The 17,284-nt window shown below is 42.5% G+C and overlaps 1 protein-coding gene across 1 annotated transcript in view; it reads right to left on the bottom strand.

Moving 5' to 3' along the window:
• Positions 1-8,349, bottom strand: part of Slc25a43 (solute carrier family 25 member 43) — a 33,672-nt gene extending 25,323 nt beyond the window's left edge. The window contains 2 exon segments of the mRNA XM_032889472.1: positions 290-531; positions 8,045-8,349. Of these exon segments, the coding sequence (XP_032745363.1) occupies positions 290-531; positions 8,045-8,319 (517 nt within the window). The 5' untranslated portion in view covers positions 8,320-8,349.
• Between the last annotated feature and the right edge of the window lie 8,935 nt (positions 8,350-17,284).

The following is a 17,284-nucleotide window of genomic DNA, read 5'->3' as shown; positions in this document are numbered from 1 at the left end:
CTGTAGCTCTGTCAAAGGCTACGAATACCATTGAGATCCTGCTGTGCTAACACATGGATACACACACTGAAGACTCCTGTTAGCTGAGCAGTTTTGAGGGTGACCTGGAATCCAGGCTTTTCTGAGTCACTTGCATTGCTTGGCCTACAATCCTTAGGCCTCTAAAATTGTGCTATGGTGATCTGTGCCTGCAATTTTAGTACACAGAAGACAGAGGTACAAACTACCTTCACATGTGCCCACATGTGTCAACGAACAGCCTTTTCTTGGATATCGAATTCCACCTTACCTAAAACAGTGAGGGATGCCCCTCGATAAAGGGCCAGGAACCCTTCTTGTTGATAAATAGTAGAAAGAGCATGAATAAGCCCCCTGTAAGATGGTTCCAGCATGTTCTGCACAATCAATCGGGTTTTGATGAGGTCTGTAGGGTATGTGACAATCGTGGAAACCATGCCTGCGAGACTTCCAGCCACAATGGAGCTCCACTGGGAAATACGGCCCAGGTCATCCATGAATAACACAACAAACCTGGTGGTGGGAAACAGAGAAAGCTCAGATATGAGGTCTGGACTGTGCTAGTATGCTCTATAAGGCTTCAAATATTTCCTAGCATTTGGAATTATTTTACAATGTGTCTTAGGGTTTTTATTGCTGTGAAGAGAAACCATGACTATAGCAACTCATTAAGGAAACATTTAATTGGGGCTGGCTTACACGTTCAGAGGTTTAGTTTATCATCATCATGGCAGGAAGCATGACAGCATCCAGGCACACATAAGCTGCTGACAGTTCTACATCTTAATCTGCAGACAGAGGTGACTTTGAGTCACATTGGGCATAGCTTGAACAAATGAGACCTCAAAGCAGACCCTCAAAGTGACTGTATGTCCTCCAATAAGGCCACACCCATTTTTAAAAAGAATTATTTATTGATTTTATGTATATCAGTACATTGTAGCTGTCTTCAGACACACCAGAAGGGGACATCAGATTCCATCACAGATGATTGTGAGTCACCATTTGGTTGCTGGGATTTGAACTCAGGATCTCTGGAAGAGCAGTCAGTGCTCTTAACCACTGAGCCATCTCTCCAGCCCCAACTATACCCATTTCAACAATGAGTCACATGTCCTAATAATCCCACTCCCTATGGGCCAAGCATTCAAACATATGAGTTTATGGGGCCCCTTTTTTTTTTTTTTTTTTTTTTTTTTTTTTTTTTTTTTCGAGCTGGGGACCCAACCCAGGGCCTTGCGCTTCCTAGGTAAGGGCTCTACCGCTGAGCTAAATCCCCAGCCTATGGGGGCCACTCTTATGTAAACCACCACACAACATGAAAAATATCATAGAATTATAATGGAATTACTGGGTAGTAAATTTAAATTCCACCATCATATAATGCTAGCTAACTATAAGGAAGTTCAGCCTCTGATGAATATCTTCTCCAAATCTTCCCACTTCACTTCCAGCATTTCTCCACCTTTGATCTGAATAATCTAACTTGCCAGTGGTCTGTAAATAAACAAAAACACCTGGCAATTGCATGCTGCAAACTTTCCGTCCTCCTCACACTTAAAAGGAACAGAATTTCCTGAAATGAATTGAAAACAGAAATCCCACTCTCCTCCAGCACCGGGAATGGAAGCCAGAGTGTTCTACACATTAGGTATACACTTCTGTCACTGAGGTACATCCTACGTCCAGCATCCCAGAAATTGAGTTTTGAGCCCAGTAGACCAAGCCAATGTTAACTTTAATTGTAGCCACTGGGCTTTGGCTAGCTGCAAAAGGCCCTACATCCAGTTAGCTGATTAGGCTCTAATGATATCAGTTGGCTGGCTTGATGACTGAACTGTCACCAATTAAGCTGTTTTCCATACCTTGCTTTTTGTTTTCCTGGAAATGCTATCTAATTGTCATGTGATGGGTTAGACTTCTTGGAAACTCCTTGGTTCTGGGCGCGATCTGATTGGAGTTTGATTTGGTTTTGCTCAAATATACTGTTAAATTTAGTCTAAAGAATTAGTTTTCTTCAACCAGAGCTTCCAGGGACTAAGCCACTACCTAAAGACTATACATGGACTGACCCTGGACTCTGACCTCATAGGTAGCAATGAATATCCTAGTAAGAGCACCAGTGGAAGGGGAAGCCCTGGGTCCTGCTAAGACTGAACCCCAGTGAACTAGACTGTCGGGGAGGGCGGCAATGGGGGGAGGGTGGGGAGGGAACACCCCATAAGGAAGGGGGAGGGAAGGGATGTTGCCCGAAACCGGAAAAGGAATAACACTCGAAATGTAAATACAGAAATATTCAAGTTAATAAAGAAAAAAAAAAGAATTAGTTTCCTTAATAATGATAATGGTGATTATAAGCGATGTTACTATTTTACCAGTTATTAGAAAAACAATGAACAAAAACCTGTGACAAGATATTTACTTCTCACCCAGCAGACTGGCATCACAGCGAATGATGAGGGGATTGTGTGGAAACTGATAACCCTCACCCTTTGCTTTGCAGTATCTAGCAAAGTTGGAGGAGCACGGGTATTTACTCCATAATTCCATTTCCCAGCCTAGAGTAACCCTTACAGCTCTAAACATGAAGACACACTACAAACATTCCTTATAACAATGAAATCGCCAACAATTAAATGGCAAAATGTAGGGGAACAGATGAAGGACGGCATTGCCATTCAATGGAGCCCAGATGGTTAAAATGAATGAACTTAGACAAATCATAGAAACACAAGAAATAAGCCATGATGAATGAATAAAACAAGCTGTAAAGTGATCTGTAGTATATGGCCACCACAAACAATAAAACCTGGGAGTATTGTGTAACATACACAGGTACTTAGGAGGAGCATACAAGTAGATGCCTGGGAAAGGGAAAAGGGACTAGGACCAAGAACAAACATAGAAGAGGAGTCTACCTTCATCCAGGTTTTAGTATATTTCAAAGAGAGACGTGGGAGCCAGGTCTTGTCAAGTCATGGCTTCTAAGGAGGCTGTGGAAGAATCACTTGAGCAATTTAAGCCCTGCTTGGCCAAGACTCAAACTCAAAAATGAAACAAGGGGGTTGTGGATGGAGTTCAGTGGTAGCATGCTAATTTAGCATGCTCAAGGCCCTGGGTTTGATGCCCAGCATTGCCAAAAACCAAATAGAAAACCCAAACACGGGCTTGAGAGATGGCTCAGTGGTTAAGAGCACTGACTGCTCTTCCAGAGGTCCTGAGTTCAATTCCCCAGCAACCACATGGTGGCTCACAACCATCTGTAATGAGATCTCGATGATTCTTCTGGTGTGTATCTGAAGACAGCTACAGTGTACTTATATACATAATAAATAAATCTTAAAAAAAGAAAACCCAAACACACCCAAACACACACAGGCACACACACACACGCACACACGCACGCACACCCCTCAACAAAGAGTTTGGGATTGGTGTTATGGGGCTAGTGTAGCTTATAAAGAGAGACCGTCTAAAAATAGTATGTGAAGTGTGGATGGTAGGCATGAGTTTTGGACAAACTATGCTTTGTATTTCTTAGTAGGTTTACAATTTAGTTAAAATTACTTTATGGAGTTTTACAAACACAAACTACCCTGTTAGAAGCCTTCTGAGAAGCAGGGCATTGCCAATCTTGAGTGCTTACCCCAGAAGAAATATTTATAGGGGTGCACAGTACACCCTTCCAGGTCACAAAAAAGCAAGTTCATTCCTTAGTGAGGAGGCTGGGAAAACAGGAAAAATAGTACTTTCTGCCAAGGAATGGTATAGGGAGAAGGTACTGAGGGTTTGGAATAAAAGTAAGTAACAGAGTTGGGCTAAAATAATAGTTTTATCTTTTTCAGAATGAAAGCACTCCCAGTTCTTTGGCTCTCAAACTTCCGGTGGAAGGGTAGGTTTCCTGTTGTTTAGGTGACAGCCGGCCTGATGAATAACGAGTGGCCATTCAAGTGAAAGCAGCTGGGCCATTCCAGGCTACTGCTTCTGCTCCCAAGTAAAAAGGAGCTCATTCGTGACATCTCCTTAAGGGGTTATTGGTGCATCTCAATTGGACTCCTGGCTATGCTCCCAGCGTCGACAGGAAATGATACACAGAGAATTAGAACTGGTATTCACCAATGGCCATTTGCCTCTATGTTAATGCTGGCTTACTGCTTTTCCCCCTCTGGCCAGTCAGGTTGGAGAGACAGGAGACACAGGAAGTAGAAATGATCATCATATTGTCTGCATCAGGCCAAAAAAGAAAATCCACTTTGAGTTTGGAATGCAAAAGCACCATTTTTTTCCCATGATCCCAATCTCATTCCCTAAACCACTCCACCATTCTAGGACATAGGCTAATTTACTGTCCATTTGTTGACATACCATAATGTGCCAGAACCTGGGCTAGTTCTCAGCTTAGATCACGTAGGAGAGAGCTCAGCAGCTCTGACAAGGAAATGGCTGATAGAGGCATCTAGGGGGAAACAGGCCTTTGGCTTACTAAAGTCTTTGAACTATCTTATTATGTTGGCTTGTTGTATGAAGTAGTCTGAAGGAAGTTCTTTAGACTCTTAACCACTAATCTTTCCTTACAATAGCAAAGTCAAAGGGCTGGAGAGATGACTCAGTGCTTAAGAGCACTGGCTGCTCTTCCAGAGGACCAGGGTTTGGTTCCTACCACCCACATGGCAGTTCACAGCCATCAATAACTCCAGTTTCAGGGCATCTGGTGCACTGTTCTGACCTTTGTGGGTATAGGAATGTACCTAGTGCATGCTCATAAGTACATGCAGGCAAACACTTGTACACATTTAAAAAAACAGTCAAGGTAGAGAACCTCGTTAGGCTACAGATGACATCACGTTGGTCCCTGTATCTTAAAATTCTTGTCTGACTGGCTATGGCAGCAGTGCTCCAATTTTGTTCTTCCTCATGGACATATGAATGAGTGAGCACAGAAGCTTTTTTCCATGGAGGCTGAATGCGCTGCTGATCTGCGGGAACCCCTTCCTTTCAGCTAGCTCAGATTCTACACACACCCCTGGATATATGCGATCGGTACTTGTAACGCTAACACAAGCTAGCAGCCAACATACCCCACTACAAATTCTCGACTGGCTGAGTAATAAGGAAATGCTGTTGGCTCCGAACAATTTGTAACTGTCGGGATCCAAACTAATGTATATTCAGACAAACAAGCAGTTTTGCAGTAAAGCTGAGGAGGACCTTTTTTTTTTTTTTTTTTTTTTTTTTCGAGCTGGGGACCCGAACCCAGGCCTTTACGCTCACAAACAAGCGCCTACCACTGAGCTAAATCCCCAACCCGAGGACCTTCTTTTTTATGCATTTGAAAGCTACCCCTTGTATCAGCTGTTATTTGTTTGTGGCAGAAACATAGCACCCAACACTCTAACCAGTAATCTCCTTTCATTGTTCAGCCAATTAAGCAGACATTTTAGCTGTGGAGTAGTAGACAGAACTGTGGACTAAAGAGCCAGATGCTCTGTTTTTTTTTTTTGTTTTGTTTTGTTTTTTTCCGGAGCTGGGGACCGAACCCAGGACCTTGCGCAGACGCTCTGTTTTTAAGCTTGAGCTCTGTCACTGTAATTATGGGCACTTTTTTTTTTTCATTCACTGACTACGCTGGATGTTTTGTTCCAATCAGACAGTGTACTGTTATTTCCAGTCACCTGTTTTGCAACTTCATGGTCAGGAGAGAGTACAAATGAATGGATATAATGATTGGCCATGATTGTCCTCGTGGCTTCACAGCTAATCAACCTTTCTAACTATACCTTGTCTTTCACTGGAATGTTTCTCTTCGGTTTTCAGAAAGAAAATAACCTTAGCCAATCTAGTCTGTGGAATTCTTCGCTCTTCTGTCACCATCTCATTCCAGATGCTCTCTCTAGCTGCTGCTTCCACCCACACAGTCTTTCTTCTCTCCCATCCTACCCTGCCACCATGAGACAATCACTTCCCTCCCCTTGAGGGTTTTTTTTTAATTCCAGCATTTCCCCCACCCTGCATAAATATTTTCCACAGCCCTCCTCACATACCAAGTCTGATTTTCAAGATCTCATTCCAACCTGCTTTTCCAGCCGGTTATGCTGCATGCTCTTCCTCTTCTCTGCCTGTGCTGACATTCCCTGCAACGCCTCATTTTTGCCTATCGGATTCTTACTCATTCTCCCAAGGCCAAACTCAGATATTTTCTTCTCCTCTGTGAAGCCTTCCCACCTCCTCATCCCTCACCTGGTGTTCGTTTCCATAGTATTTGATTCACAGCAGTCACATGCCACCTCGAACTTTATGTGTGTGGATGGAGACATACCAGTTTTTTTTTTTTTTTTTAACTAGTATGTTATAAACTGAGGTAGGGGACCATAATTCTTTCATTCTTGCATTTTCCTCTGGCTTCATGTCTGTGGTGGTTACTTCTGTGTTCTAACTAATGTCTAATGAGTGCAGAGAGGAAGGTGGTGTGATGTGCTACAAACAGTATGAGGTTTGGAATCAGAAGGCCAAGTGACAGTACTGTCACTGATTTGAGGTGTCCCAGCGTGAGCCCAGTTTTATATCAGTAAAGATGGACATAGTGCTTCCTGTCCTGTGTCCTATGACTATTATAGGCAGAATGCAGAAGTTATGAAAGCCAAATGGTGTAAATATATAAGATGGTTACAAAAAAAAAAAAGCAATGCCATTAGAATCAGGCTTTGAAAATCTGTTCTCGCCCTCTGCTCCTTTGTATACATTCTATTTTATCCAATGATAGATTTCCCTACCACTCTGTGGAGAAGTGAGGGAAACAGGGAAAACAATTGAATCATTAAAAGTCCAGACTGCAGGCAAGATGTTGCTGGGGGGAAACAGCAGAAGCCACAGGAGAATGCTGGTTGGGAACACTTTAAAGAGAAGGATGATTCCATTCAGAGTGTCAACTGCCAGTCAAGCCTCCCAGCCTTTTAACTAACCTCTTGACTCTCCCTCAAGGCTGAACTGTGGTTAGGAGTGACCAGTTCTTAGGGCTGGGAATAATATATAGTGGTAAAGCACCTCGCTAGCCTGCTCCAAGGCCTGGGGTTTCACTTCCAGCACTGGAAACAACGTAAAAACAAAACAAAGAGTGTCCGGATCAGCTCCGGAGGGTAGATGCTTGTCTAATTCAGAGCCAAGGCCAGTCTCTAGAGCTGGCCTTGAGCCTACGGAATGAGGAACTTACAGACCATCCCCAATAGAGGAACAGCCCCTCCCCCAGAGTCGCCATTACCGGCTCTCATTTTTAGGCTTCCTTTCCACCTCCCATGCAAATATCCTTGAGCTCTTTTGAAGGTCACTCACTTGCATCCGTCATTTGCATCTTTCGATCTTACCCTCAGTAGCAAAGGCTGATGTGGGAGGTGAGAAAACTCCCAGGATGAGATCAGGGGACAGCTGGGAGTGGGGGAAACATTAGGCTGAAGAGAAAGGACGAGGAAAGGATGGTGCGGGCTCCATTGGATCCTAAAGCCAAGTTAGGCTGAGTTTCGAGTTGGGGGTGGTGGGCAGGAATCTTTTTAAGGCAACAGACTGGTCCCTCTTCCTGTACTAAGCACTTACTCCTTAAGACACTGGTCTCACTTTTTAAACACCATCAAAAGCATTCTTTCCTAAGCCAGAAAAAGCAAACATTTTCAAGTTACTACACATTGGGAATGGATAGAACTCATCTCCTTGGGAAGCCTTTTTGTTTCTTTACCTCCAGATACCATTTCCTAATTCTCCCTCCTCCTCTCGTTCCTCAAAGACTTAAGAGTTCATAAGAGTTCGCAGGGCAGGAATCTCAAGAGCATTTGAAAAAACTGCTACTGTACTTTAGGAGCCATAGGAGCCATACATATGGTCTTGTAGCCCCAAAGCCAACCTCCGCCCCCACCCTACTTCGGCCCCACCTTCCAGAAGTAAGGGAGGCTGGGACCTCTTAGGATTCCCGGGGCTGGCAGCAGAGTAGTAGCTCTGCCATTGCAGTCCAACCTCCCGACCCCTCCCGCTGGGCTCTTACTTTCGGTAGGCAGCCAGCTGCACCACACTGCAGGGGAAGAGGCGCAGGCACGCCACGCCATTCCCTTTCCACAGGGCTCTTGGCCCTTCGGACAGCCACACGCGGCGTCCGGTGGCCCACAGTCCCTGGGAGTGGCTTTGCACCCTGCCGACTTGGGCCAGCACAGTGGCGAGCTCCAGGGGAGCGGTGAGACTGAGGCTGAACGCCCCCGCCAGCCCCGCACACAGGAACCTCTGGCTGCCGGTTAGCCGGCCATCCCGCCTCCACGTAGCCATCCAGACCCAGCCCCGTGCCGGCCACCTCGTGGCTGGTGCCCCGGGCTCGCGGGGCAGCTAGAGCAGTCCGGCCAGGCCCCGCCCGGCTTGGGGCGGACTTGCGAGGTGAACTCGGGAAGCCAGGTTCACACCCGATCAGCGCCTCGGGGCTAGGGTGGGATCAAAGGCGAATCTCTCAGGTATCTGAGGCATGCTCAGTCAGTGTCTGTTTGCAACGCAATAGGCAAGACCGAGGCTTCCATTTTCTGTGGCGAATAGTCACTCTGTTCTTTCAAGGCCTAGCCAGCAACACGCATTTCTTAGATATCCCTGTAGGTACCTTGCTTCTTCTGGGTCCCTTTTCACATTTTTTTTTTTTTTTTTAATTTTTTGCATTTTCTGTAGGCTAATTTTTTTTTTTTTTTTTTTTTTTGGTTCTTTTTTTCGAGCTGGGGACCCGAACCCAGGCCTTGCGCTTCCTAGGCAAGCGCTCATCATGAGCTAAATCCCCAACCCCAGCCCTTTTCACATTCTATCTCCTCCCCGCTCTCCTGACTACCTTCTCTTCCATCAGCCTCTTTTATTTTAAATCCTGAGTGCAGAAAAGACAGACCTTGAGTACCAACCACAGCTGCTACCTAGCAGACACTTGCCAAACGTGGCTCACACACACCAGCTTTTTAGCAGATAGGGCCTCATTTTCAGGTGTGGATTGAGGCTTTTGGAACCTATACCTACCTTAAAATCCTTAGCTCTGCAGGTGACCTGTCAGAGGAGGGTAGGGAAGTCATTGGCTCTCTTTGTGTCTCGGTTGCTTCACATGTACTATGAAGATAGTACTTTCAAAGAATTACTATAAAGATAAATGAACAGTGACTGCAAGAAGTAAACTATCTGTGTGTGTTGCTTCTGAGGGTCCGATTAGATGTTAGCTTATAGAAGAGGAAACTAAGACACGAAGACACTTGCTCAAAGCTGAGTGTCCACTACCACGCGGAATCACTGTTCCTATGTAGGTCAATTTTAGACCTACATCTACTAAGGGCCACACACAAAGGTTGCGTAGCTGTATGGACATTCAGTGATTCTGTTGGGTAAGGGATAGGACCATAAAGATTAAAAGGTGCTAACTGTGGCTTGGCCAGAATCTAAGAAGGATTTTAAAATATTAACCACTTTCCAATTTTAATTCTGCTTTATAAAAAACAAATAATTACAAGGAAAGGGACGGTGAGTAAACCCGCTGCTGGTGTACGTCATCCTGGGGCTGTTTCTTATTTTCTACACTGGTTATCATGCTGTTAATGGAACCCTTTCAAGTTAAGCACATCCATCCAATCTGACACATACTAATTGTACATTTTCATGGGATACAATATGATATCAGAACATGTATCACAGGAATTTCAGGTTCTTGGTGGCTCATCTCACTACTGAAAAAAGTGGGGAGGTGGCTCAGTAGGTCAAGTGCTTGATAGGCAAGCAAAAGGACCTCTGGCATCCATGTAAAAGCTAGGCACAGTGGCCCATGTCTTTCCGAAATAGTGAACTCGAGGTTTGGTGAAAGAACTTGCCTCAGAAATTAAGCTGGTAGTTTCAGAGGGGTGGGGGAAAGACAGGAAAGAGAAAATGTCAGGATGAAACCAAATACTGTGCATGTTAATTTTATTTTATTTTATTTTTTAAAGATGTATTTATTTATCATCTATAAGTCCACTGTTGCTGTCTTCAAACACACCAGAACAGGGCATCAGATCTCATTACAGATGGTTGTGAGCCACTGTGTGGTTGCTGGGATTTGAACTCAGGACCTCTGGAAGAGCAGTCAGTGCTCTTAACCTCTGAGCCATCTCTCCAGCCCCTGCATGTTAATTTTAAATTTAGAAATTGTTTTTACTTAAAAACAATCCATTGGAAAACAATGGGATAATGATCAGGGAAAACACCGGATGTTAACCTCTGGCCTCCATATGTACAGACATGCACAAGCCCGGTCCCCGCCCCTTCCCTCTTTGCACACATATGAACCAACGTAAGTGAAGGTTTTACTTTCTTTTAGCCAGAATTAAGCAGACAAAAATTCTGAATCCTCTCTGCTTTGCCCACGTTAGTGTTACGACTTATAAAAGGTAAAGCAACAGGCTGGAAATGATGCACGTATAAATTTAACAGGGAATCCAAGCTATTAGCAGCCAGAGATCTTTTCTCCTGAGAGACCCGTTTATCCTCTGCTACCAGGGCTCCCAGGAGTGGCTTATCCTCCCCCCAGCATGGATTTTCCCAGAAGGAAGTGCTAATCCTTAGGGCTCCTGTTACCTAGATACAAGGTAGAGCGAACAAACCAAGGTAATTAGCTTACCCATCACTTTAAACATTTACAAGAATTTATTGGAGGTTTCAAAATCATCGAAAAGAGGATTTTTAAACGTTCCCGACACAGACAAAAGCCATTTCTAAAAACAGGAACCATTTTCAGTCTTGCAAGCTCTAGGCTAAGAAAGACGAGGTCTAATTTAACCTCCCAAGTATATTTTTCTATGCAGATACACGGAGCATTAAAGCAAAGCCTGTATTTGAGGCCTTCTGCTTTTTCTTGATAAGGTGCTGACAAGATGGGTTCTTATTTACCACAGCTAGCGTCTTGCAGGTCTGTTCAGCACTGGGCGTGGCAGGGTTTCCACTGGGAGCACTTACTTGCATTAGGGAAGCCTTGTTCTGCTCCCAGCAGCTGGGGAATACACTTATTTGTCTTGTTCTGTGAGTTGCTGGGTCTAGCAGTGGTAAGGGAATTTTCTAGCTGTGGAAAGTGGCAGAATGTAACTTTATAACTCTGCAGATCGGAAGATGTAGGATTGTTAAAGGACACGAATTGGAGTTTTGGAGTGTGGTAAGGAAACCTTCAGGTACCAGCTTTTCCCTAAGCACTTTTATTAGCACATCTGGGCCTTAAAGCTCACCAGGAAGCATCACCCTGGGACAGCAGCTGCTGACACCTACCTGGTTATACAGAGGGTTGGCTCAGTTGAGTCAACTAAAAAACAAAACCATTTTTGGTTGAAGATGTGGAGTTGAGCCTTATACACCCTAGGCAAGTGCCCCGTCATTGAGCTATATCCCTAGCTCAGTTTGGTTTTGTTTCAAGGCAGCTTCTATGGGAATTTAAAATACACCTTCTTGGAATGTGCACACTGCCATTTTCTTTTGTTTTATGGTTCTTTTTTGTCTTTCACACAAATAAGATGTTCAAATGAGCTAGAGATGGAGCCAATTTAAGTCTAGCCGACTCCAGGCCAAGAAAGATAATGAGGTCTACTTTTAGCCTCAAATGCATATTTTGGTATGTTTTCTTTTGCGTTAACATTGAACAGTAAAACGACTAGCAGTAATGTATGTATTTGATACCTTCTGTATTTTCATGATAATGTGCTCATGAGATGTGCTCACATTTTCCTGAGCTCAAGTACTGCTCATCTGTTAAGCACTGGGCATATGATACTTGTCAGTCTTTTTTTTTTTTTTTTTTTTTTAAATCGTGCCCTGGGCATGGATCCCAGGGTCTCACATATGCTAAACAAACACTCTTCTGGTGAGTATATAGATTTGAGACATAAGTCAATTCCTGATGATGTTGTGATGTATAGACAGACTCTAACTTTATTTGCCTTTTTTTGATACCTATTTTAGAAAGAAAAAAGAAAACTCTACAATGATCCCTAAGACTCTAGACTCTAGGGAGGGTATAGAATGTGAACCTGAGGTATTGTGCTAAAAGCATATACATAACAAAAAGAGAGGTGGTCAGTAAAAATTGTAGAAGTAATATTGTGGCGGGAAGTCAGCTGACATCAACCAGGAGGCAGTCTCCTGCCACCTTCCTGCAACTTTCAGTTTCTCTTCTCACTAAAGCAATCCTTCCTCAGCACATTCTCATAGCTGCCAGCAGTCCTTAGATGATTGCTGATCTTGCTGTTTGGACTAACACTGATTGATTCATGTTCCATTACTTTCATTTTCATTCTTTTTAAAAAAATATTTATTTATTTATTTATTTATTTATTTATTTATTTATTTATTTATTTAATGTATGTGAGTACACTGTAGCTGTCTTCAGACACAGCAGAAAGGGGCATCAGATCCCATTATAAATGGTTGTGAGCCACCACATGATTACTGGGAATTGAACTCAGGACCTCTGGAAGAGCAGTCAGTGCTCTTGACCACTAAGCCATCTCTCCAGTACCCTTTCCTTCCCTTCTTTACAATTGTGAGATTTTACTTTATAAATTGTAAAAGTAGTATAGAGTTTTTGTACTAAGACAAATGGAACTAACGTGTATCAAGGAAGTTCTCTGCTGTGTACTCTGAGGTAAGCCCAGCTAAGAGGTATGGGTGTGTGAGTACATACATACATACGTGTCCATGGCTGCCTGTATCCCCACCCCCCATGTGTATATGTGTCTTTCTTTGCTTTTTGTGTTCAAACATTCACTTATGTGGGGTTGTTTTCGTTGTAATCCCCACTCCCTTTCTCCTTCTATACCTGCCCTTTTCTCTTCCTCCTTTCTTTCCCTTTAGACATAAAATCAGTACTCTGAAATGAATTTTTAAAGTAAATCGTCCTCATAATCAGGTTATCTGTGGAGAAGGAAACCTGTACAGTCAGCAATAAAACAATTTCAACTCTGTGTCTTTTTATACTATTTGCCTTTTCTCCTTTCCCTGTGCCATGGGCATGAATTGCAAAAACAAAACAAAACAAAACAAAACAAAACAAAACAAAACAAAGGGTTGGGGATTTAGCTCAGTGGTAGAGCGCTTGCCTAGCAAGTGCAAGGCCCTGGGTTCGGTCCTCAGCTCCGAAAAACAAAACAAAACAAAACAAAACAAACAAACAAAAAACCAAAGCAAAACCCTAAAAATCTCTCCACCAGTTTTTTTCTTTGAAGCATTTCCATCAGATGCAATGTTTTCTGGAACATTGTCTTGCTTTGGATGAACTGATTAATTTTTAAATGTCAAACAATTCTCTCTAAAGTTCTGAATAAAACAACATACAATCTTTTATAAACGTGTGCGCTAGCTATTTGTATCAACTTGACTTAATCTAAGATCACCTGGATAGAGAATCTCAAGTGGACTTGTCTAGATTGGGTTGGTCTGTGGGTATGCATGGGAGAGGCTTTAATTGGGTTAATCGCTGGGAGAAGACTAACCTTGACTGAGGGTCACACCTTTTCAGGAGAGAATGGTCTGAATGAGTAGAAGAGACTGAGCTGGGCCCTGCAGGCATTCTTTGCTCTCTGCTCCTGATTCTGGATTAGAAGTAACCAATCAACTCCCTCAAGTTTCTGTTTCTGTGCCTTTCCTCCTGTGATGGACTATAACCTAAAACGCCTTCTCCTCTAAGTTGCTTTCTTATTCTCTTAAAGATGTTTGGGGAAGTGAGATAGCTCAGTGTATAAAGGCATTTGCCAGCCAAGACCGAAGGCCTGGATTTGATTTCTGGAAGCCATACAGTGGAAGGAGAGAAGCAACTCTCAAAAGTTGTCCTCTGACCTCAACAAGTACCATGGTGCATGACATAGACAGGTGAATAGACACCCAATAAATATTATTAAATTTTTTAAAATTACTTTTAGTTTTTTTTTTTTTTTTTTCGGAGCTTGGGACCGAACTCAGGGCCTTGCGCTTGCTTGGCAAGAGCCCTACCCCTGAGCTAAAACCCCAACCCCTTACAACACGCTTTTAATCATATTACATTGTACCTTCAATAGTTTACTTAAGTAATTTTCTTTTTTTTCATTTATTAATTTACTTTACAGTCTAATTGCAGCTTTTCCTCCCTCTTCTTAGTCCCTCCCTCTCACTTCCCTTCCTCCTATTCCCCTTTCCTTTCTCTGAGAAGCGGGGGAGGTCTCTCATGGATATCAACCCACCTTGGCATACCAAGTTGCAGTAAGACTAGCCACATCTATTGAGTCTAGACAAGGCAGTTCAGTTAGGGGAAAAGGATTCAAAGGCAGACAACAGAGTCCGAGACAACCCCTCTTCCCACGGTTAGGGGTTCCACAGGAAGACTAGCTGTACATCTGTTATGTATGTGTAGGGGGACTAGGTAGGTCAGTCCCATGCATGCTCTCTGGTTGATGGTTCAGTCTTAGTGAGCTCCTATGGGCCCAGGGTAGTTGAGGTTTTCTTGTGTTTCTTGACCTCTCTGGCTCCTTCAATCTTTCCCCGCCATCTTCCACAAGATTCCCTGAGCTCTGTTTAATATTTGGCAGTGGGTTTCTGCATCTGTTTCCATCAGCTGCTGGGTGAAGCCTTTCAGAGAACAGTTATGCTAGACTCCTGTCTGCAAGTATAACAGTGTATCAGCAATAGTGTCAGGGATTGGTTCTTGCCCATAGGATGGGTCTCAAATTGGGCCAGTCATTGGTTGGCTTTTCCCTCCGTCTCTTCTTCATCTTTATCCTTGCACATCTTGTAGGCAGGGAAATTTGGGTTGAAGGTTTTGTGGTTGGCTTGGTGTCCCCATCTTTCCACTGGAAGTCTTGCCTGATTATAGGAGGTGCTTGGTTCAGGTCCCATATCCCTTACTGCTAGGTGTCTTAGGTCACCCATTTTTTTCTCTTTTTTCTTTTTTTCGGAGCTGGGGACCGAACCCAGGGCCTTGCTCTTGCTAGGCAAGTGCTCTACCACTGAGCTAAATCCCCAACCCCTAGGTTTAAGCTTGTACTATGGACAGCAGTAATAAAAATTGTAACAAGAAGAGAATATAAATAAAATGTAAGGATCAATTGAAATGACAAATGATGTTTTGTTTACATAAAAATACAAATGAACATATATTAACTATTGGAAAAAAAAGGACTCATTAACAAGGCTTGAGGATACACAACAGCAATATAAATTAATCAGTACTGCAACAACTTGAGCCTAGAGTAGTAGCAAAACCTAAAAGATAGCCAAGAATAAGTGAAGGTCCTATATGCAAAAACAATTAAAACAATGTGTTCTCTGAAAGATATTTGTATTTGTTATTTTTCTCATTGTGGTGACAAAATGCCCATTGAAATTAACCTAAGGGAGGAAAAGGTTCTCCTTCCTGGTTTCAGATGGATCTCCATCCATCATGAGGAGTTAAGAGCAGCTTCATGGTGACCAGTGTAAGGTGCTGGCTTGTTCACATTGCAGCAGGAAAGAACCAGGGAAATCAGACCCAGGTACAACTTCCGTATTCCCCAGCCATCGATTTCTTTTAGCCAGGCTCTACGTCCGAAAGTCTTTCCTGTCTTCAGAGTTGCTCCACATTCTGGAGATCAGCTGTTCATGTTCAAGTCATGATGCGGGATGTGTTTATATTCAAATATAAGAATATTAAACGAAAATCTCAGTTAATGCAGCGGTAAAATATGTTCAGGCTTAGAGAATACTTACTAACACAATGGTATCAAATTCTCTATATGCAGTTAGACCTTTGATGCAATTGCACTTGATATTCCAAATAGGACCAAGGATTGTCAAGGCAGCGTGAAAACAACAATGTGGCCTATCAGATTCACTGCTTTCTGTACATTTTAGCAATTAAGACAGGACAGAATAAAATAGGACTACTATACATATAAGAGCCCAGAAACAAAGCTACACAAAAATTGAAACCTGGTGCATGAATGGTATAGAAATAAAGGATCATTCAATAAATGTTCCTGGAATCATTGGTTATTCACATGGAAAACAAAAATTACATCTTATCCACCAACCATTTACCTAAACAAGATCAATATGATTTAACAATATTAATCATGTTTTTATGTATTTCTGTTTGCTTGTGACTGTACATGTGTGTGGTCAAACATGCTATGGCATGCATGCATATGTCAGAAGACAATTTGTAGAAGTCCATTTCTCTCATTCTACCAGGTAGGTTTCAGGGATCAAACTCATGTCATCCACCTTGGCAGCAGGTGCCTTTACCAACTGTGTCTGGCAGGCCCCTCAGAGCGATTTTGTTACCTAACTATGACAAGTATTTGCAAACTTTGGAAAACATAAACAAAAAAAAAACCCATAAGCAAACATTTTTATGACCTTGTGTAGTTAGGAATTTCATAAAATACAAATTGATAAAATAAAATCTTGATATATCGTATAACATTAGCAAGATTAAACTTTTGTGTATATGAATAGAAACCATAAAGTGAGGAAAACAAACCAGAGACTAGGAAAAGAGCAGCACGCTGGCTGCTACCTACGACTTCCTTTTTGTGCATTCCAGGCAAGTCTACCATTGAGTTACAGCCCGAGTGCGTCAAGACCTTTGACACCTCATCTTCCTCCAAATAGAATATTCTTTATATAAATATGCATTTGACTTTCTCCTTCAATTCACTGATGTCTCTATCCAAATGTCACTTCAGAGAATCCTTGCTTGAGCAGCCTGTTGGTAATAACACCACTTTCTTCCCCTGCTTTGTCTCCACAGTACTCACTATACTAGCTGACTGTAACCTATTTGCTCTTTAATTTATCGTCTGTCTCTTCATTAGAAATCATCCCCTCGAGAGTGGAAGCTTTGTTTTTCTGGCTGACAGATCCTTTGGTTTTCAAATAATGTCCAGCACATAGCATATACTAATGAAATACATCTTTGTCACGAGAATGAATGCATGAATATAAATGATAATGATTAGTATTCAGAATATGTAAAGAGCCTACATCAATTAAAAACTAACAAGTGCTTTAAGAGGAAAATTGTCAAGGGCAAGCTGTTCACGGAAGAAGAAATCTGAAGGGAAAAGAAAATATGGAAACATTTAATATAGCTTATAATCAGGAAAGTGAAAAATTAAATAATAATGACTACTTCATAGCCATGAGATTGGTAAAAATTAAAACTGTATAATGTTTATTATCTTTAAGGACTTTGGGGGAATAAGAAACTGTTCCCTGTTAGTTAGAGCACATATTTACATATTTACCCTGGTGC

The sequence above is a fragment of the Rattus rattus genome, chromosome X (assembly GCF_011064425.1).
Source record: "Rattus rattus isolate New Zealand chromosome X, Rrattus_CSIRO_v1, whole genome shotgun sequence".
NCBI classification, from domain to species: Eukaryota; Metazoa; Chordata; class Mammalia; order Rodentia; family Muridae; genus Rattus; species Rattus rattus.
Note: the sequence above shows the minus strand (reverse complement) of the source record. Positions and strands in the feature narration are given on the sequence as shown.